Source organism: Mesocricetus auratus, unplaced genomic scaffold (genome assembly GCF_017639785.1).
Source record: "Mesocricetus auratus isolate SY011 unplaced genomic scaffold, BCM_Maur_2.0 Super-Scaffold_100691, whole genome shotgun sequence".
NCBI classification, from domain to species: domain Eukaryota; kingdom Metazoa; phylum Chordata; class Mammalia; order Rodentia; family Cricetidae; genus Mesocricetus; species Mesocricetus auratus.
In genome coordinates this window covers 14,710,645-14,732,452 of record NW_024429267.1, presented here as the reverse complement: position 1 = coordinate 14,732,452, position 21,808 = coordinate 14,710,645, and the positions used below count along the sequence as shown (strand labels likewise).

Sequence of the window (21,808 nt, the reverse complement as noted above, 5' to 3'; positions counted from 1 at the left end):
GTACAGGGCAGATAAGCTAGATGCTGGCAAAATTCATTGAAAATCCCTGAATCGTGACTGTGATGATTCAGGAGGTGTGGGAGACACTTTCAGGGCACAAGGTGCCATATTCATCAGTGTTCAGAAGACTCATAGGGAACGAAAAGCTGAAGTGGGACAGCCTTTTGTACCTAATGCACAAATCTGAAGAACCCTGGCTGAGCCTTGTCTTCCTTGGCCTCCAGGTTGGTAGGCCTCTCTAAAACCTTTCCTACTTCACATTCTGTCCCTTTCAGCTTTCTCCAGCATAGGATTCTTCTCCCTCAATATTCTCCCTCAGAGAAGCATTTCTTTTCCACTGTTTCTCAGGATTTTTTGTAAGTAACCAGCGGCACCTAGTCCTCAGAGTAACTGAAACACAGATTAGCTGTAAAGGTTGGTACAGATGTTCAATAAGTTGAGTAAATAAAAATACACCAAAGAATGGAACTGTGGGGACAAGAATATTGAGGGAGAAGAATCCGATGCTGGAGAGAGCGGAAGGGGACAGAACGTGAACTAGGAGAGGTTTTAGAGGGGCCTACCAACCTGGAGGCCAAGGAAGACAAGGCTCAGCCAGGGTTCTTCAGATTTGTCAATCAGGGATCATAGCAGCCAACCCCTACTGTAAATGTCTCTTAGTAGGGCAGATTAGTAAGTGTAGAGCAATCATCTAATGAGGGATTCAAATATGCTTTTCAAGTTCCCTTACACCAGGCTTTCTCATCTGTAAGCCCTGCAAACACTAGTTCTATGTTATGTTTTAAAGAACTCTGTCAAGCAGATCTTTCCAACATCAAAATTTGAAATAGCTATTCTTTCATACGGGCACCAATTTAGTTAGCTTTTTACAAGATCTATTTCAGAGCATTGTAGTCACATGTACCATTAGGTTACCTTTTAGGAACAAGAGAGCCAGAGAAATCAATTTCCTGATAATAAGTAGAACAGCTCCATGTTTAGAGAGTGCACTGTTTATAAATTATTATAAACAGGGACTGAATTTTCTCTGTATGGGAATTTAACTTGGAAATTATAAGTTCCAGTGTAGAAAATAGTTACATAAAAGTAATATAATATAAATATACAAAACTTATATTGTCATTTAATATAGGAAGCAGTCTTGATACACTGACCTTATTCTATCTTATAGCCCCATCTTTAAGTATCTATCTGACTTACTGAAGTACTTAGGGATAAAACTGTGTGATTTCTGGGATTTACTTTAAATAATATAATCCACAAAGTGGGGAAGGTGGTGGAGAGGAGAGAAAACAGAGATACATTGATTATTTGGGAACTGGGTGATAGATATTTGTAGCATATTAAGGCTCATTTTATGATTCTACTTACTTTCATATATGACTAAATATTCTCATTTAAAAAAAAAGTAGAAGTCAGGTATAATGATCCTGGGAGGTAGAAACAGAAGGATCATGAGTCTAAGGCTAGCCTGGGTTACACAGAAAGACTCTTTAAAAGCAGTGCTGGACTCACCAGCATTAGGGTCATCTCCTCCTTGAGGTCATCATAGCGCTCCTCCAGACGACTGAACTCATTCAGAAGGTTCTGATACCTCAGTCTCTCATCATTCAGGTCAAGCTCCAGCTGTTTTGTCTCTTCTACTAACTTCCTCTCCATAGTTTCTGAAATAAACAGGAGTATATAAAGGATCAGGGCCTGGGAAAAGGGTGAGGTCATATGTAAGACCACAGAAGTGGCAAGAAAAAGCCATTGAAGCACTCCAAAGAGACAGATGAGGAAACTAGGCCTTCTATCAGAAGCCAAAGGATAACAGAAAAAACCCAGGGGCTAAAAGCAAAAGCCCCTGGGAGAGGCCCCTGGCAATGGGCGATATTAAGAAATCAGTAACAAAACAAAACAACAAAAACAAAAAACAATAAAACCTGTTCCTTGTGCCAGAGATGATAACAATTCCATTCTTATTTATCACCTAGATTCCATCATTGCATCTTTTAGTCAACCTAGAATGAAGTATTTCCTGTCCTACATTATAATAAACTTTTTCAGAGCTAAACAGAATAAAAAACAATCCCTCCTCAAAACTGGAAAGGGGATATGTATACAAAGGTGACTCCAAAGAATTCAAGAATGTAAACAGGTATTCTGACTTCTGATTTCTCTTAGTGGAATTGAACTTTTAGCCCCAGGAGAGTATTTTGCAGAAAGAGAAAGAAGCATCACTCAAATTAAATCACTTATAAATAACAACTCTTATTTGGGGATCTCTCCATGTACTATAGCTTTAGTCCCACTGGTTCATGCACTGATTACAACACATTCCTATTTCTTTGTTTTTTGAGACAGTCTTGCTATGTAGCCCTGCCTGACCTGGCACTAGAGCTATGCAGTCCACCCTGCTTCAATTTCCTCAGTGCTAGGACTGTGGGTGTGCACCACTACACCCAGATTACAAGAACTTCTGGATAAACTTCCACTACATAGTAGTCTAGTAAGCAATAACAAAATAAAACTAATTTTCCTAAGACACTATAAATTGTCCCTCATTCCCACCAGTTTGTAGAAGCTAATCCAAGTCTTCCAACAAAATGTCCAAGACAAATCCATTTTTTACTTCCTCATTCCCATAGTCAATTCAAAAAAACATTGTATATTTCCATATAAATGTTTTCATCATTCTGGATCCTTCCCTGACAATCTACATCCTAGAAACCTTCTTTCCATACTATTTTCTTTTTCCCTTTTAACATTTCCTTCTGGCTTCTTGTCTTCACCTTATTTGTTAGTTAAGGTTATTAACTCCAGGATGTCTTCTTGTTCCTCTCCATCATCTTTAATTGGAGGGAAGAGATCATGTGAGGGAAAGCACAGATGGCTCTTACCACCATGGCTTAAGGGAAAGCTTTCAGCTCATTCCTGACTCTCTCTAATCTTTACTCTGGATTGCTTTCAGAATGTCTCCACTCCTTATGATGAGAAAACACTGACTAAAACCTACTTGGGGAGGAGAGGGTTTTTTTAGTTCATAAGTTACAGTCCATCTTTGAAGGAAACCAGGACAGGAGCTCAAGCAGGAATTGAAGCAGAAATGATGGGTGAATGCTGTTCACTAGCTTGCTTATAGGCTCACATTCAGCTCCCTTTGTTTATACAGCCTGCATCCATCTGCCTAGCAATGGTACCACACACAGTGGGCTGGTTTACATCAGTCAACAATCAGAGAGTGCTCCACAAGAGACATGCCCATAGGCCAAGCTGATGGGTTCATTTTACTTATGACCATTTTAATGAACCCCACAATCAACAAATAGAATGAATATGCACATCAACTTAGTTCTTTATCTTTTCTTTTATTATTATTATTTTTTTATTTAGGTTAGAAACAATTTTGTTTCACATGCCAATCCCAGCTCCCTCTCCTGCTCCTCCTCCCCCACCCTCCCCACCAGGTCTCCCCCAACCCCCACCTAATCTCCACTCCAATCACCAAGGAGGTTGAGGCACTCCATGGTGGATCTCCATTAGTTCTTTATCTTAAAAATGAATTTTCATTTTTAGTTTGGTAGCAAAGAGAGTTGATCTTAATAGGATGTCACTCATTGTTTTAGTAAAATATAAATAAAAAAGAAGTGAGGCCCAGAAAGACAAACAGCATGTGTTCTCAATCAATAAGGATGATTTTTAAAAACTTGATCTGATAGAAAAGAGTAGAGAAAAAAAATGGTCATCCAGGCACTGGGAAATCCAGGAGAGGAGGTTGGAGAGAAGTTAAAGGTTCCAAAGTACATCTGAGTAGGAGAGTGGGACCCCACAAATACAAATGGCAGAGGAGATGGAAATGTTGGTTACTTTGATTTGGTCATTACACACACACATGTACCAAATCATTGTACTGTTCTTACAAATATTTCCAATTACATCACTTTGAAAACATGCAAATGAGCAGGCATATTTGGAAGGGTGAGGCAGGAAGACCTCAAGTTCAAAGCCAGTTAGACTCAAAGAAACAAATGCATGCATGTATGTGTGTATGTATAAAAGAACATATAGACATATCTACCCTCAAATTAGCTCAAAAATTCTTATTAAATCAGTAAGAATCCTATAAATTAAAACTCATACATACAAAGCAAAAATTTTACAGCTACATATGATATTACTGAATAACTTCAAATTAGTACAAAGAAACCAGAGATGAATTTAATAAGTTCACTAATTTTACTAGAATATTTGGGATTTTTGTTTGTAAATGTAGATGACAGCTGAAACTTTAAAAAAATCAGTTCTAAGAAATACTGTGTAACTGGTAACATAATGTCAAACTTATAAAACGTATGTTTGAATTAGTTGTCGTGTGGTAGATTGAACTCACACAAACCTTACCTGTCATCTCCTTAGCCTGCTCCACAATGAGGTGATTGAGGGTCTCCTTTTCCTGCTTCAGCAAAGTGTTTTCTTCCTTCAAATTTGATACCAGCTACAAAATGAAATGCCAAACTGAGATGGTTATAGTAGACTGAGATGTCCCACACAGCAGTCACTGTCTTTGTGCCTCCTGTTTTCATCTAGTTACATCTTGTCTCAAATTTACTCTCTCCAGAGAAACTTCTTGAAAACCATGTCCATTAGAGAACTTTTCTCTGGGCTATTGCAAAAACTCTGTGTTTGCCTCTTTACAGTCTATATGAATGATTTATTTTTGTCTTCTCCAACAGAGTAGACACCTTGGAGGAAAAGGACAATGATGGCGCTTGTTTTACCATCTGGTTAGCATCTAGAAAGAAATCTGTTACTAAAGTAATGATATCACCTTGTTCTATTTTGATTTCTATTGCTGTGATAGAATGCTCTGACCAAACACAACTTGAAGAGGAAAGGGTTTATTTCATCTTACATGTCCAAGTCACAGTCCATCATCAGGGAAAGCCAAGGCAGGAGTCTGAAGATGAAACTACAGAGTTAAGCTTGCTCCTAGGCTCATGCTCAGCTGTCTTTCATATATAGCCCAGGCCCACATACCTAGGGATGGTACCAATTACAGTAGGCTGGGCCCTCCCACATCAATTAGTAATAAAGAAAACACCCCACAGACATGCTCAAGGAAATTCTGATAGAGGTAATTCTTTGAGATTCCCTCTTTCCAGTGTGACAACTAAGATTAGCCATCAAGGTTTCTCAGAAAGTTGGGAATCAATCTACCTCTACACCCAGTAATACCACTCTTGGGCATATACCCAAAGGATGCACATTCATACCACAAGGACATTTGCTTAACTATGTTCACAGCAGCATTATTTGTAATATCCAGAACCTGGAAACAACCTAAATGGCTATCAACCAAAGAATTGATAAAGAAAATGTGGTACATTTACCCAAAGAAGTCTTACTTAGAAGTATAAAAAAAGGAAGAAGAAGAAGAAGAAGACGAAGAAGAAGAAGAAGACGAAGAAGAAGAAGAAGAAGAAGAAGAAGAAGAAGAGGAGGAGGAGGAAGAGGAGGAGGAGGAGGAGGAGGAGGAGGAGGAAGAAGAAGAAGAAGGAGGAGGAGGAAGAAGTCAATGTGTAGAAAAGTATACTTTATATATTTTACTACAATTAAAAATCAAAACAAAAACAAATATGGGTTCTGGGTCACAGGATCCCTTATTTGTCATTCACTGAGAATCTTCTCTCTGCATTTCACCATTATCTGTCGCTTTAATTGATATATCAGGTCTCTTGGCAAAGCCTAGTCTGGTGAAACTGCTAGATGTCCAGGCTTTTGCCCAAAAGTCTCCATTAGCTTTGGGGAACCAAGCCAGAAGAAAAAGACATCTTTTGTAAGTCAGACCTGAACACAGAGAAAAAAGATTCGGTGTTCTCACATAGCTGCTTGAGTCAGTTTTATTACAGGACCTTTCCTTACCTTTCTATTTAGACTGGCATCCACCACCTTCTAACACAGTTTGGTGCAGCAGAGAAATCAACATTTGGACTGTAGAAGCCCTGAGGTCTGACCCTTTGGTTCTCTCTGATCAGTCCATCTCAGATTTTGCCTTCTTTTTTGAGAGAGTAATCTCCAGCAAATCACACACACACACACACACACACACAAACACACACACACACACACACAGAGGAAAGAAGGAAAAAAGAAAAAAGAAAGGCATCTTCCCAGAGGAATCTTGAAAGCTTTCAGAGACTGAGGAAGAAAGAGATCTTAAATGCTGAAGGGTATCCTTTAGATTGCATTCTTGAATTATGCAAGAACAAACTTGCCATGACACAGGATTCTGCACAGTGGCACTACAGTTCCAATGTATAGAGTCGGGTCTCACTCAGATAGATGCAGGAGGAATCTATGCACCATAAGCACCACGATGATAGGGCAGCAGCTTCCCTGGCTACACTGTTTTCATCTAAGCTATTCCTGAAAAGGCTGCTGCCCATGTTCAGAATCCAGAATAGAAGAAGCAAATGAGGACTCAGCTGTTTTAGTCTAGAGAAGGTGATTCCTGTGGACTCATTCAAATCAATTACTACTTCTCAGGAAGCCTGATTGGAAGGGTCTTTTAGAAATGATTAAATGAACTTCTTTACCATAGCTTGGGAGTCCTGCAATTTCCTATGCTCAACAAGCTTTAACATAAGTTAAATTCATAGCATGGAAGCACGGATAAGACTGAACATTTGGAGAGTTCCATCTGCTTAGCAGCTCCTGCCTAGACTTCTCCAACATGGACTTAACAGTTTAACACAGGTTTCCATAGGAATCCCTACTATAATGTCAGGTACTAACAGGTACTTGTTTGATCTGCCTCAGAATCTTAGCATCCCTTATCAAGAGTAAGGACTCTACATCTCATGAAGTCTACACTAAGAGTCTGTAACCAATGCTATGATGTGACCATCTTCTCTCAATGTCCTTAAATTCACTGTTAATATGTGGAAGAGAGACCTTAGGGGGACAACTGGGTTATAAAAACTGTGCCTTTATGAACAGGGTAATCTATTTATGTATTAATGTACTACTGAGGGAGTGGTTTTGCTATAAAAATGGCACACTTGTTCTTCCTTGCCATGTGATCCCCTGATATTATGATGTAACCATAAAATCATCACCAGATGCTGGTACCATGCTCTTGGGACTTCTTGCCTCCCGAAATATGGCTATGTAAGCCTCTAATCTGTATAAATTACCTAGTCTGAGGCATTTTGTTATAGCAACAGAAAGCTAAGATAGTACATAGACATCAATTTCATTGTTGAAACATTGTTTTGTTTCTGCTCTCACTAGAGCTAAATGTTCTGTCTCAAGACTAAAGCTACTTGTTGATTATGGTGCAGAGATGTTTGGGAAACATTAGTATGAACTAAAACCCACTGAAATTTGCACTATGTCTTTGATTAAAATGAAATAGTCACATGGACCAGGCCAATATGACAGCATTTATTCTGTGCAAGGGCAATGGGGATAAGAACACTGTTTCCTACCTGCTCAGTTTCTTGTTTGTATTTATCTGCTCGTTCTTCAATGGATTTTTTCTCTGATCGAGTTTGTTCCAGGTCTTTGCGGAGTTTGGCAATTTCTTCCTGTAAACTAAGGACCCGCCCAGTGGCAACCTTAGCTTCCTCCTCACTTAACTGAAGACGTTCTACATCATTTCGTAGTTTTTCAGTCTCAGAGTTGTATACTCCTTCCAGATTGGTCAATTTCTCCATGAGGCATTTGTAGTCTTTATTCTTTAAAGACAAACATAAGTAACAATAAATAAATACTTATAATATGAATGACCAAATTTTTGCAATAAGAAAACCATACTAATTAGTTAGATTCTTCTAGACTTTGATTAATTACAATTCTTTTTTTTTTTTTTCCGAGACAGGGTTTTTCTGTATTGTTTTGGAACCTGTCCTGGAACTCGCTTGATAGACCAGGCTGGTCTCGAACTCACAGAGATCCGCCTGCCTCTTGCTCCCAAGTGCTGGGATTTAAAGGCGTGGGCCACCAACGCCTGTCTAATTACAATTCTTTTAGGTTTTTCCTTTTATTTTGTTTTGGAGACTGGGTCTTATTATGTAGTCCAACTGCTCCAGAACTTGTGTAACCCAAAGGCCTAGAACTCATGATCTATGCCTCAGAGTATAGGTGTGTACCACCAAGTCCAGGTATGAATTCCGTTTTTTGTGACAGGGTCTTATTATGCAGCCGTGGCTGGCCTCAGACTCATAAAGATCCACCTGCCTCTATCTCTGCCTCTGCCTTGAGGTGCTGGGCTTAAAGGACATGTTATACCATGCCATTCTAGCTATGAATTCTTGCTACATCCTTATAGCATTTAGATAGTATCTGGGCAAATTTGCTATCCTAAAATGATCATACCTTTAAAACACTGAGCTGGTTGTGGTGGTATACTCCTTTAATCCCAGCAATTAGAAGGCACAGACAGGTGGACTTCTGTGAGTTCAAGGCCAGCATGGTCTAAAGAGTAAGTTCTAGGCAGTCAGAGCTAAAACAGTTGAGAACTTGTCTCAGAAAAACAACAAAAACAACAACAAAAAACAACTCAACAATACTGGTCATCAGAACCAGGACACAGTAACAATACATTTCCTTAGTGTAAGTAGGTAAGGATATGGGCATTAATTCCTACCTGCTCAGCACTTCCCATAATCTAACCAATGGCTTCTTCTTCATACAAATAGTTAACAGCACAGAGCAATTAATTCTGCTGTATATGATATACAATAAAGATATGATTTTCTCATAGTCATGAGTTTCACAGTAAATTCTTAAGCTCCTAATTTTTTTAAAAAAAAGATTTAGTTATGTACTTCATGCATATGGGTGTTTTGTTTGTGGGCATTGGATCCCATGTGACTATAGCTATAGATGGTTGTGAGCCACCATGTGGGTCCTGGGAATTGAACTCAGAGAACTTCTGGAAGAGCAGCAGGTGCTGTTAACTGCTGAACCACCCCTCCAGCCCCATAGTTTCATAATTTTTAATCCAGAAGTAAGGGAATGTGCTGGAAAAATGGCTTTAAGGGCACTGGCTGCTCTTTCAGATCTGGTTCAACTCCCAGCGCCCACATGGGGCTCACAATCATATGAAACTCCAGTTCCAGGGAATCTGACCTTCTGACCTCCACAGATGCTGCACATACATGGTGCACAGACATACATGCAGGCAAAATACCAAAGCACATAAATTAAAACAAATACATAATAATTAATTAAAAATATGGGAACAGATGCTTGCTTTTTGAAACTATGTTAGAGCAATATTAAAAACCATGTACTATGAATGATCTTTGGGAGCCCATTCCACATGGAGGGATGCTCTCTCGGCCTGGACACATGGGGAAGGGCCTAAGTCCTGCCCTGGATGAAATGACAGATTCTGGAGATTCCCCCCAAGGAGGGCCTCACCCTCCCTGGGGAATCATGTGGGGATAGGGTGGGGGACTTGGGGGGGCTAGTGGAGGGACATGGGGGGAGGAGTGGGAGAGGGAGCTGGGATTGACATGTGAAGCATGCATGTTTCTAATTTAAATAAAAACATATATTGGGGAAAAGAAACACTAAACCTGGGTTTAGTAACACAAACATGAAATTTCAGATATTTGTTGGGCAGAAATAGGAGGAATACAACTTTAAGGCCAGCCTGTATAATTCAATAAGGGCCTCTCTTTAAAAAAAAAAAGAGTATCGATATACATACATACATACATACACACACACACACACACAAATATACAAGAATTTGTATTATTTGATGTTTCTGAGACATAATCTCACACTGTAACCCAGGGGAACCTTGAATTTGAGGCAGTTCTCTCATCTCAGCCTCCTGCATACTTGTATACAGTTTTAAGCCACTACATTTATTGTTAGGCTTGAGATTTTAGCTCAGTATCTGCCTACTCCAGGTCGGAACTTGGGACTAATACAGAAAATAACCTCATGGACTAGGTAGACGATGAATAAGAATGACAAAGTAGACTAAAAGTCTTAAAATTCCTCTCATTTCATTCAGAAAGCTTTTCTGATGAATCCATTTTCATTTTGACCCATCTCTCATTATGCTTATCTCTTACAGTTTCTTAATTACCTTTATATTATTTGCATATTTAGTAACTACTGTTAAGCAAGAGTTTTCTCTGCAGATAGACTCCCCTCAGGAGTCTGCACATTTTCCTACTTCTCTTGGCAAACAACCATCAGAGAGGACTTGTAAGTGACAGTGGGGAAGGGCTCTGCAGAGGATAAATTATAACGTGATTCATGGTCACACAGGTTTGCAGCAGGCATTTAAAAGAATCAATCCCTGTCTGTCCCTTCCCTTCAGGGTGAAGTCAAGAAGACCCTGCGGGTCTCTTCAGCTGTGCTCAAGTTTGGGGATGCCTTTCAAAACACACCTGCTCGTCCACTTTGCGCTGCAGCTGCATAATCTTGTTTTCCATGCCAATGTGGAGTTTCTTGTAGCGTTCCACAGAGCGAGCCTCAATTTTCAGTTTCTTCAACTCACGCTTGGCCATCATCCTCCGGAAGCAGCACTGAAGGTAGATGATGGCTTGCATGGTCCTCTTATAATGAGTACGAGCCAGCCAGCCACGGACACGTTTCTGAATGATGACTGCTTTGTGCTCACGGAGTATCTGAAGAAAAAGGCAAATAACTTGAGTCTCTAGACTCAAAGTTCAACTCTACCCACCTATGTATGCCAAACTGAGAATCCATATCTAGAGAGAAGAACAAAACACTGAACCGAAGGTGTTTTTATGTGGATTATGCATCACAGAAATATAAAGGCACATCATTTAAAAAATATAAACATATTTCTCAAATCACCTTTCAACGTCTACTTTCCTAGTTACATTTTATCTCTCTCTCACTCACACACACACACACACACACACACACACACACACACACACACACACACCCGCTGAACAACTATAAACAATATATAGAATTGGAAGCAGTCTAAATAAGGAAAAACTTCTATAAAGAACACCAAAAAATGCATCAGTTTCCTTATTGTTGTACGATTTCTGCTGGTGAGAGGTCTTATAAAACTAAGAACCAGGTACTTTATGAACTATGTGCTTTTAAGATAAAAGGTTGTCCCACTGCACTGCTTCACTAGGCACTGGGCCTGAATTGGGGGCCATGGGGACGGCCAGCAAGATGGTTGAGAGGCTGACACCTGAGATAGTGAAAGGTTATTAGTAACTTGTTGACCCCACTCCTGAAACTGTGAAGGTGGTGTTCTTTTTGTTTGTTTGTTTCAAACAGGGATTTTCTAGGTAACCCTGGTTGTCCTGGAACTTACTATATAGACCAGGCTGGCACTGAACCCATGGAGGTCTACCTGCCTCTATCACTGAGTGCTGGATTAAAGGTGTGCACCACCTCCCTTAGCCTAAAGTTAATGCTCTTGTCTGCCACGTTTGAGGTGTATTATTCTAGTATGATTTACTACTGCTGTTGTTTCTAATGCAACAGGAATCTGTTATGGATGTCAAGGTAAAGACACAGAGCCTTAAAGGGAAAGCTAAAAACAAGAAAATGCAAAATAATCTTACTCTTTTTTTAAGTCATGATAGTCTCTCAAATTTTTATACAACTTGGAAGAAAAGGGTTACCTTATGAGATAAAGTTCTTGTCACTAAAGACGATTAAGCAGAGACAATGTGAACAATTTTTAGGAACAAGTTTTATCCCTAGAACCCACATGATGGAAAGAATCAAGTTCAGCAAGTTATCCTCTGACACATGCACTGACACAATGGCACACATGTGTGTACCCCCTTTATCCACACATACAAAACCAAATACATGTTTGAAACAGATTCATCTGTGATCTACAATCTATAGAGTAACGTTAATTATTCTAAGGTAGAAAGAATAATTGTCAGGATGAGTGTGTGGCTTAGGAGAAGATGCATGGTTAGCATGCATGTAGTAGTAAATTAAACTCAAATGCTTCATGTAAAAAGATTATTTATTAGGCTTGTAAGATGGCTTAGTGGGTAAGAATTGTTTGCTACGCAAACATGAGGACCCAAGTGCAAATTCCTAGCACCCACATAAAATGCTGAGTATGGATATGTGTTCCCTTAACCCTAGCACTGAGAGGTAGAGTCAAGTTGATCTTGGGAGTTTACTGGCTGACTAGTCTGGCCAACACCATGAGCTTTAGGTTTCGTGAGAGACTCTGTCTCCAAGGAAGAAGTCAGACAACTGAAGTCCTACCCTAGTCTCTACATTTGTATGCAAAACTTGCATACCCACACACTGACAAGCCTGAAAAACACACAGACACACACACAGAATTTAAAAATGCACCACATTCCAGTTAACGTCATTTTAATCATGGTATAGTTACTTCCTCTTCACCATGATAACTTCTTCTAAGCTTTTCTCATTCTTAGGTTGACCTTCTACTCACCTGTCATAATTAAACTATCTGGGTAGTTTAGCTCTCTGTAGATGTCTGAATAATGAGTCTCAATGATATAATGTCCTACTCCCTAGAACTTACAGCTGTAATTTTACTTGGAAAAAGGGACTTTGTTGATGTGACTAGGTTAAGGATCTTGAGATGGGGATATTATCCTGGATTATGAAGGTAGGAACTTAATACCATCATAATTTTAAAAAATCCTTGAAAAACAATTATTAGGGGGCATATGTGGGAGTTGATTCTCTCCTTCCACAATGTGGGTTCCGGGGGTCTAAACAGCCCCATGATGATTTTTTTGTAACAGACAAATGAAATAAAGATAAAGCAGATGGGGCAATGTGATCACAAATACAGTAATGCAGGTCACCACTGGAAGGGACAAGGATATATTTGTCTTGGAGCTTTTGGAGAATGTAGTACTTCTGATAACTTGATTTTTAGCCCAGTGGTTTTGGACTTCTGGCCTTCAGAAAGCTGAGAAAATAAGTTTTGTTTTTAGCAACCAAGTTGGTGATTTTTATTTCACATTTACTTTTCTAATTATGTAAAGTATACAGACAAATGGAAATGGGAAGTATATTTTCTTTTCTATTGTCTTGTTAATAAGGCTAACTACTTAAATACCAGTATACATTACATTTGTTGGTTGTCTCCACATGGCTTCTCTGTGCACAGCAGTTCTTATGGTACTTGGTATAGACAGAAAATATGATTAACATTACTAGAATATATGAACAAACTTGAAAACAGCAACTTACCTTGCGATATCTATTTCTTGCCAAATAGCCTCTCAAATAAGACTGAACAACAATAGTGGCAGCTCGTCGAATCTTGTACCTCCTGCGGACCACATACATGCGCCAGTACTTTTGAATGGTGGTTGCTGCCTTGGTTCTGCGCAGAAACTTAGCATAGCTGGCCAAAGAAAATAGTGGTATCGTGTCAGTCATCAAGACTGCAAAACATCAATGTCAATGTCTTAGGCATCCTGAGCAGAACCTCACTGCTATTCTAATGTTCATGACAAATAAGCATCTGTATTTACTTACATGTGTTCAGCAATGTGTAGTTTCTGAAGTATGTTTTTATTGAGGTTTCTCTAATTTTGAAAAGTAGGAAGTCCCATACTGTCACATTTCACAATGAAGAAAAGGAAGTTCATAAAGCTTAAAACTTCATAAAATTAAAACTGTTTATATATATAATCACATTGAAATATAACTCTGTGCTAGAACTTTTGTATTAATTGCTCCTCAATAGAGTCAGGACTGTCTCATATTCATGGTTATTTTAATTTATATACAATCTCTTCAAAGTCCATGTTATAGTAAAAGAGATACAAATTCTAAGAACCTAAGTTGGTAGCAATTCAAATCTGAATTATCCTAAGTCTCTGTGAAGTTTTATTCTTTTCAATAGTCTTATAAGCTAATTTGCTGTGCTTTGAAATTCATAACGAGTGAGATGCTACCTTCTCAGGTAGGTTAGGCATTCAGACCTTCCCAGGTGGACCTGATTAGAGGAGGCCCAAGAGGACATAAGGAGCCCTACCATCGAGCCTGATAGCCCCGCACGTATCGCTGCACCGTGATGGCTGCCCTCTGCATGCACAGGTATTTCTTCCTCAGCAGCCACCCGCGGATGGTCTTCTGGATCCGGATGCAGGCAGCCCTCAGCTTGTCCGCCCTCAGTTTTTCTAGATAGGCCACTTGACCAGCCCGGAAAAAGATTTTTGTCTTACCAAACTGGTATTTGTCCTTATCCTGTTATAGAGGAAAAAATATAAAGAGAAAAAATGACCTTATAAAAGAAATTCAAGATAGGGAAAAAAATCTAGAAAGAGAATTAGTAAAAGGATGAATCTATTATCTAAAACCTGGGCTATATCTCAATGAGCTAGATTTTTTTAATCCTATTTAAGTTGTGTAAACAGAAAGATTTTAGAGAACATGGTAGCCTAAGAGTTATTTTCCAGAATTATTCTACCTGGAATTAATATCTGGGCCCAAACCTGGCTGTGGGTCCTATGCAGCTATTATCTGCTTGTTTGAATTCTAAACATCTTAAGGAAATGGAGATGCTGCAGTCCCTTTGACTGACCCGCTGTAAGATTACATCAGGATGTATAATCCATGAGCAGCTGAAGAAACAAAAACACCAGTGTGAATAATATGGCAGGAAGAAAACACACAAAATAAAAAGTTAAAAAACCAAAACCAAAACTAAAAAACAAACCAACAAGCAGTCCCTCCAAATCCCTGTGTTTATATTAAGAGTGTGTTTCTAGACAGTTAGCACTTTGCCTCAACAGTATCTAAAAATAAATACAACCTCATAAACATGTTTAGAATATTCTACAGATTGCAAATATTTTTCATAAAAATATAATTATTTATATTGCGTTGAATTTAAATCAGTAGTCAAGTATCAGCTTTTCTTTGCAGTGCTTGCTTTCTTTAAGGTAGAGTAGACAGAGATATTCATGTGATTTGGGGTAATTCATATCAGAATTAAAACATGCAAATCATTAACCATTTTCATATCAAAAGGACAGTGGAATTTACATATACTAATCACTCTGTGTCTGAAATTATAAGCAAAAATAGAGAACTCAGTTTTTTCTGTAAGCACATATTCTCTTAAATATGAAGTTGTAACTGTAACATGTATCTGAAAAGTCTAAAATTATTTAATGTTTGCATAGGAACCCTAACTAGGTCCTCTCACACTATCCCATCTTACCTTACTACCTCTGCCTCCATTGGCTCTAGGCCTGGAGTGGTCTGGGTGAGGAGGCAAGCGCATGATTGTTTCAGCTTTCTGTTCCTATCTGAACCCAAATTAGAAAGGAGTTGGGCCAAACTCAAAAAACAAAACAAAACTAAAACACTCCCACTAGATCTTAAAAAGCATTACATCCTTAAGAAGGGATGGATCCTTAGTTAAAGATGAGATCCTTAGTTCTCTCAAAGGGAAAAAATTATCAAAGAAGAATTAAATTTAATTAATAGCAAGTAATTATGACTAACTACCTTATAGTGTAGCACAAGTGAAATTAATTTTAAACAACCTTTTCATCAGTCACAAACTCATCAAGACTCAGATTAGAGATTTTCTATGTGCACTATGTGGGCCTGGGGAACTGTTAAAAATGTAAATTATAAAAGATTTAGTTTGGTGGCCTAGTATGTGCAATGCCCTGGGTTCTATCTAGCACACAAACAAACAAACAAACAAACAAACAACGGTGTGGGCCCATCCCAGACCCACTAAATCAGAAATTCTAGGGTTGGAGGCCACCAGCCTGTGTCTAGCAAGCCCTCCTGGTGACCACACAAAATACTCAGAGCTTCCTAGACTGGCATGCAACTGCTTTTATAGCACCATCATCTATCTGTTCTAATAATTTCTCTACTGTCTCATACACAACTCTTACCAGGTAGAAAGCCACCTTACTGTTTCCTTTTTTAAAAAAAATTTGTGTATCAGTGTTTTGTTTACATGTACATAATGTGCATGACTGGTATCTGTGGAATCCAAAAGAAGGTGCAGGGTCTCTTGGAACTTGAAGAATGGTTGTGAGCTGCCATCTGGGTGCTGGGAACCAAACCTAGGTCCTCTGCAAAAACAGCAAGAGCTTTTAATGGCAGAGCCATCTCTCCAGCCCTAAAGATTTATTTTGTATGTGTCTATATGGTGTGTGTCATGTGTATACAAGTGCTCACCTAAGTCAGGAGAGGGTATGGGATCTTCTGGAGCTGGAGTTACAGCTACAAGCCACTTGATGTGGGTGCTGGGAACTGAACAGTCTTCTGCAACAGCAGCAGGAGCTCTTAAGTAATTCTCCAGTCACTTTTGCAAATCCTGTATTTTTCCTTCAGGGCCTGACTCAAATCCCACCCACACCTCATGAGATTATTCTTCTTCCTCATAATTGGATATGGTTTTGCCTTCCTTTGATGTTTGTTCTGCTACCTCTGCATTTTTAGCCTTTTTTTATTTAAAGATTTTGTTATATGTACAAGTGTCTCTGTGCATGAAAATGTAAGTATCTAAGAAAGTCAGAGGTGTTGGCTCCCATGGGAGCTAGAGTTACAGGTGGTTGTGAGCCACCCTACATGTGTCCTGGGAACTGAACTCAAGTCCTCTTGAGTCCAGTATACTTTTCTGCTGAGCCATATCTCGAGCCCTCCCTCAATATTTGATATAGACATAGTCATCTGCATGCTCATCTTTAAAATGCATTACTTGCCTTTAAAATAAAAATGGACTTTTTTCCTTAATTTTATCTGGTGTCTTCCATACCTAAGTACAACAATCAAACTATCTGAAAGGGCTGCACCTCAAGTCTGAGACCAGCCTTTTTTACAACACTTTTCTAGTGTTGGCTATCAGCATCCATATTACTTCTAGCACACTAAATACAGTTGTAGGGGAGATCTCATGCACTTGAGGTACTGACCACACCCATTTTGGGTGTGGACAGAGGGACTTGGGAAAGGGGAGGGATAAAAGCAGAGAAAGGAAGGGAAAGCTCTCTTTTGGATCCCGGCAGGCCGAGGTTGGGAGACCATAGAGCGCTGATCCAGTTCTCAGCTTTCATGTAAGTCACTTCTCTCTATCTTAATAAATATCCAACTACGTTTTCCCAGCTCGTTTCCCTTCACACACAGTGAGCCTCACTTGACCTTTATGTCAGGCATTTCCCTACTTAACCAACACCAAATAAAAGGGGTTACGGTATTTAACACATAAGTTTGCAGGGCTCTCACAGCTCAGAATGACAAGGCCTCTGGAGAATACCTTTCAGAAACAATTAAGTGAAAATCATTCTCACCAATATCAGTTTCTCTAATACATTCTTGCATGTTTGCTTTCTATCTCCCAGCACATCTTTTTGCTTCATTAGGACCCGATACCGGCTGAAAAACTCCTGATAAGTCCACCTAGAACAGAAGCCCACAACAGCTTAAAGAGTCAAGCAAGAACGGCTCCCACAAAGCTCCCGCACGTAGGAGGACTGTGGGCTCACCGTGAGGGGAACCCCGCTGCACTGATTCGGATGGTCTCCAGGACCCCACATGCTCTCAGTTGCTGCACGGCCCTCTTCTCATCAAATCTGCATGGGAAAACAAAGCTGTTAGACTCAAGACCCAGACTGTCAACGGTTAAATTATTCTGACAAGAACTAAATAGATAAACTAGAAAAGAAAGCATCCAAAAGCTGGAACAGTGATGGAAACTAAAAACTCCATGAAACAGTAGAGACATTTCGCAGTAAAAATATAAAGAGCTGTAGATAGTTCCTCCAGTTCACAGCCTACTACAGTGTCGTAAGAAAGTCCATTGAGCACACTAAAAAGAAAGAACACAGAATTCTCTCTCACTTTGCCCATCCTGTAAGAGTGTGCAATTATAGCTTAGCCTGACTGAATGCTCAGATTTCATTAGCTCAGTACATAGACTTCCCCTGGGATAAAGACTGATTTAGGCAAATTAAGCATGCCCCATTCAGTTATCTAAAAAAGCAACTACTTAGAGGCAGCAGGATCTCTGTGAGTTCAAGGACAGCCTGGTCTACAGAATGAGTTTCAGGACAGCCAGAAATACAGAGAACCCCTGTCTCAAAAAAATAAAAAAAAATTTTTTAATTAAAAAGCAACAACTTTGTTCTTCTGCAAGTTACTTACATACATATGAAACATTTGTAGAAGCCACAGCAATGAAAATATATTTGTTTTTATTACATTTCATATTAACTTAATCCTAAGCATGGTGGTTTGAATGAGAATGGCCTCCACGGGCTCATATATTTGAATACTTGGACCCAGGTGGTGGAAATAATTAGGAAGATCAGGAGGTGCGTGGCCTTGGAGAAGGTGTCACTGGAGTTTCAAAAGCCCTTGCCAACCCAGCTAGCTCTCCCTGTCTCTCTGCCTTGTGCTTGTTGATCAAAAGGTGAGCTCTCAGCACTGGGTTAGCACCATGCCTGCCTGCTGCCATGCTCCTGCTATGATGGTCGTGAACTCTAACCTCTGCAACTGTGAGCTCCAAATTAGTCTGTTTTATAAGCTGCCTTGGTCATGACATTTTTGTCTTGTCAAATATAAAATGAACTAACACACTAAAAAAATGGCATGTTAACATTAAAATGACACTAAAGAAGCAGCAGAAAGTTCTTCTAGGCAGATGGCTGCTCCTGTTGGTTTCATGACTAAGCTCTAGGTATCTACCCAAGTCTGCTATCTTCTCAGGCCTTGGATTGCTGCTAGGAGACGGTGCTTTCTAATACAAGTTCACGGTGGGAACTTTTTCCTGCTCCTCAGAGAGCCTCCTGACGACGATGATAAGGATGGCACTTTTTCAGAACTAACTACCCTCAAATCAGAGGCAGAATCTGCAGAGGAGACCAGCGAGACCATCTGGACATTCACGCATACACTGTGAAGTGGGAGCTGCAACAGAGTCTATGTGGCTACTCTTCTTATTTCTTTAATACACTTACTTATTTTATTTTATATTATAGATATGGATGCTTGCCTGAATGTAGATCCTGTACAACCCTTAAGTATCTGTGCTCAGAGGCCAGAAGAGGGTGTCAAATGAATTAAAATTGGAATGACACATGGTTGTGAACTGTTGTGTGGATGCTGGCAGTCAAACCCAGGTACCTTGTAAGGGCAGTGCTCTTAACAGCTGAGCCATCTCTATAGCCTCATGGTTGGTCTTTTAAAAATACATTCAAAAATTCTTATTTGGCATGATATTTGTGGTTATGGGGTAAATGTGATATTTCAATAAATCTGCATAATGATCAAATCATACACTTGATCTTTGGCCCACAAAGAAGGCACAGAAATATTTGGTAAAACATACTTGATAAAAAATTGGGAAAAGATATTCACTAACCCCACATCTGACAGAGGGCTGATCTCCAAAATTTACAAAAAACTCAAGAAGCAAGTCTCCAAAACACCAAAGAATCCAATCAAAAAGTGGGGGACTAAACTAAATAGAGAATTCTCAATAGAGGAGTCTAAAATGGCTGAAAGACACTTGAGAAAGTGCTCAACATCCTTAGCCATTAGGGAAATGCAAATCAAAACAACTCTGAGATGCCATCTCACTCCTGTCAGAATGACTAAAATCAAGAATACCAATGACAGTTTATGCTGGCGAGGATGTGGAGAAAGGGGAACACTCCTACACTGCTGGTGAGAGTGTCAATTCGTACAGCCAGTTTGGAAATCAGTATGGAGATTCCTCAGAAAAATGGCAATCAGTCTACTGTAAGATCCAGCAATTCCACTCTTAGGCATATACCCAAAAGATGCATATTCATACAAGGACATCTGTTCAACTGTATTCATAGCAGCATTATTTGTAATAGCCAGAACTTGGAAGCAACTTAGATGCCCCTTAACTGAAGAGTGGATAGAAAAAATGTGGTATATTTATACAATGGAGTAATACTCAGTGGAAAAAAACAATGGAATCTTGAAATTTGCAGGCAAATGGAAGGCACTAGAAGAAACCATCCTGAGTGAGGTAATCCAGTCACAAAAAGATAAACATGGTATGTACTCATTCATATATGGATTTTAGACATGGATTAGGGGGATGCCAGCCTACAATCCCACTGCCAGAGAGTCTGGGAAACAGGGAGGACCCTAAGAGAGATATGCATGGTACCCTAGAGAAGGAGAATGAGGCAAGATCTCCTGAGCAGATGGGGAGCATGGGGAGGAGGAGAGAGGGAGCCGGGAAAAAGAGAGGGGGAGAAGAAGAGGGGAGAGGAGGACATGGGGGAGCAGGAAGATTGAGTCGGGGCAAGAATTGAGAAGAGCAGGATGAGAGATACCATAAGAGATGGAGTCATTATAGGTTTGAGGAGAGAGCTGACACTAGTGAGATTTCCAGAGATCTACAAGGATGACACCAACTGGCAAACTAAGCAATAGTGGAGAGACTACCTTAAATGTCCCTCCCTGATAATGAGTTTGACAACTACCTTATATACCATCCTAGAACCTTCATCCAGTGACTGATGGAACCAGAGGCAGACACCCACAGCTAACACTGAGCTGAACTCCTGGAACCCAGTTGCAGAGATGGAGGAGTGATGAGCAAAGGTGTCAAGACTGGACTGTTGAAACCCAGAGAAACAGCTGACCTGAACAAAGGGGAGCTCTTGGACCCCAGACTGATGGCTGAGGGGCCAGCATGGGACTGGTCCAGACCCCTGAATGTGGGTGTCAGTGAGGAGGCCTCGGCAATCTATGGGGCCTTGGGTAGTAGATCAGTATTTATCCCTGGCATACAAATGGACTTTGGGTGCTCATCCCACAATGAGGGATGCTCTCTGAGCCTAGACTCTTGGGGGGAGGACCTAGGCCCTGTGCTGAGTGAAATGACAGACTCTGGAGATTCCCCCATGGAGGGTCTCACCCTCCCTGGGGAATGGGTGGGGATTGGGTGGGGGGGCTGGGAGAGCTGGTGGGGGTGGGAGAGGCGGGGAGGGAGAGGGAGCTGGGATTGACATGTGAAGCAAGCTTGTTTCTAATTTAAATTTTAAAAATGTTTTAAAAAAGATTAAAAAAAAGAAGCCTTAGCCCGGCCACCTCTGCCTTTTAAAAATTTTTTTTTTAATTTAAATGTGTTTAGGCTGAGAGAGTATCCCTCTATGTGGAATGGGCTTCCAAAGTCCATTCATATACTAGGGATAAATACTGATCCACTACCAGAGGCCCCATAGATTGCCCAGGCCTCCTCACTGACACCCAAGTTCAGGGAGTCTGGACTGGTCCTATGCTGGTTTCCCAGCTATCAGTCTGGTCCATGAGCTTCCCTTGTTCAAGTCAGCTGTTTCTGTGGGTTTCTCCAGCCTGGTCTTGACCCCTTTACTCATCACTCCTCCCTTCCCCACCTCTGCTTTTAACTAGTGTCCAAATTAACAAAAGTCCAAGAAGATCTTCAGCAGAGATAAAGTCAAAACAGAATGAGAAATGACTGGTTGGGCTCAAATTTTTAAATCCTTAGAGTTAACCACTAATTTGTTTTCATGTTCCCAAAAGGAAACAAAACCAAAAAATTTTATCAAGTAGTAGATTCCCTCTACAAGACATGAAGATTTTCCCTAGAAGTTTTCAGCTATTTCAGTTTGACTTACGTGAATGGAAACTTGAAATCATTAGGCTTAATGCAGCGTACATAGTGAGGAGTCGTGGCATTAAGGGTTTCCATAAGCAGATGAAGGGAGTTCCGAAACTGCATGAAAAAGGTTTTAAAAATTAAAGTTAGAGGCCAAAGACAATTGAAAATTCTCTTCCTTTGACATAAATGGAGGTGATTTTGTAA

General features: G+C 40.0%; 1 protein-coding gene across 7 annotated transcripts in view; it reads right to left on the bottom strand.

Annotated features, from left to right (window-relative positions):
* The window catches only part of Myo5a (myosin VA), a 151,400-nt gene that overhangs the window by 40,818 nt on the left and 88,774 nt on the right, over positions 1 to 21,808 (bottom strand). For all 7 annotated transcript variants that reach the window (XM_040739870.1, XM_040739872.1, XM_040739873.1 and 4 more), the window contains exons 16-24: positions 21,621 to 21,718; positions 17,484 to 17,570; positions 17,289 to 17,397; positions 14,003 to 14,214; positions 13,210 to 13,366; positions 10,401 to 10,640; positions 7,473 to 7,721; positions 4,384 to 4,477; positions 1,516 to 1,664 (exon numbers count right to left, since the gene is read on the bottom strand). In XM_040739870.1, the coding sequence (XP_040595804.1) occupies positions 1,516 to 1,664; positions 4,384 to 4,477; positions 7,473 to 7,721; positions 10,401 to 10,640; positions 13,210 to 13,366; positions 14,003 to 14,214; positions 17,289 to 17,397; positions 17,484 to 17,570; positions 21,621 to 21,718 (1,395 nt within the window). The remainder of the gene's footprint in view (positions 1 to 1,515; positions 1,665 to 4,383; positions 4,478 to 7,472; positions 7,722 to 10,400; positions 10,641 to 13,209; positions 13,367 to 14,002; positions 14,215 to 17,288; positions 17,398 to 17,483; positions 17,571 to 21,620; positions 21,719 to 21,808) is intronic.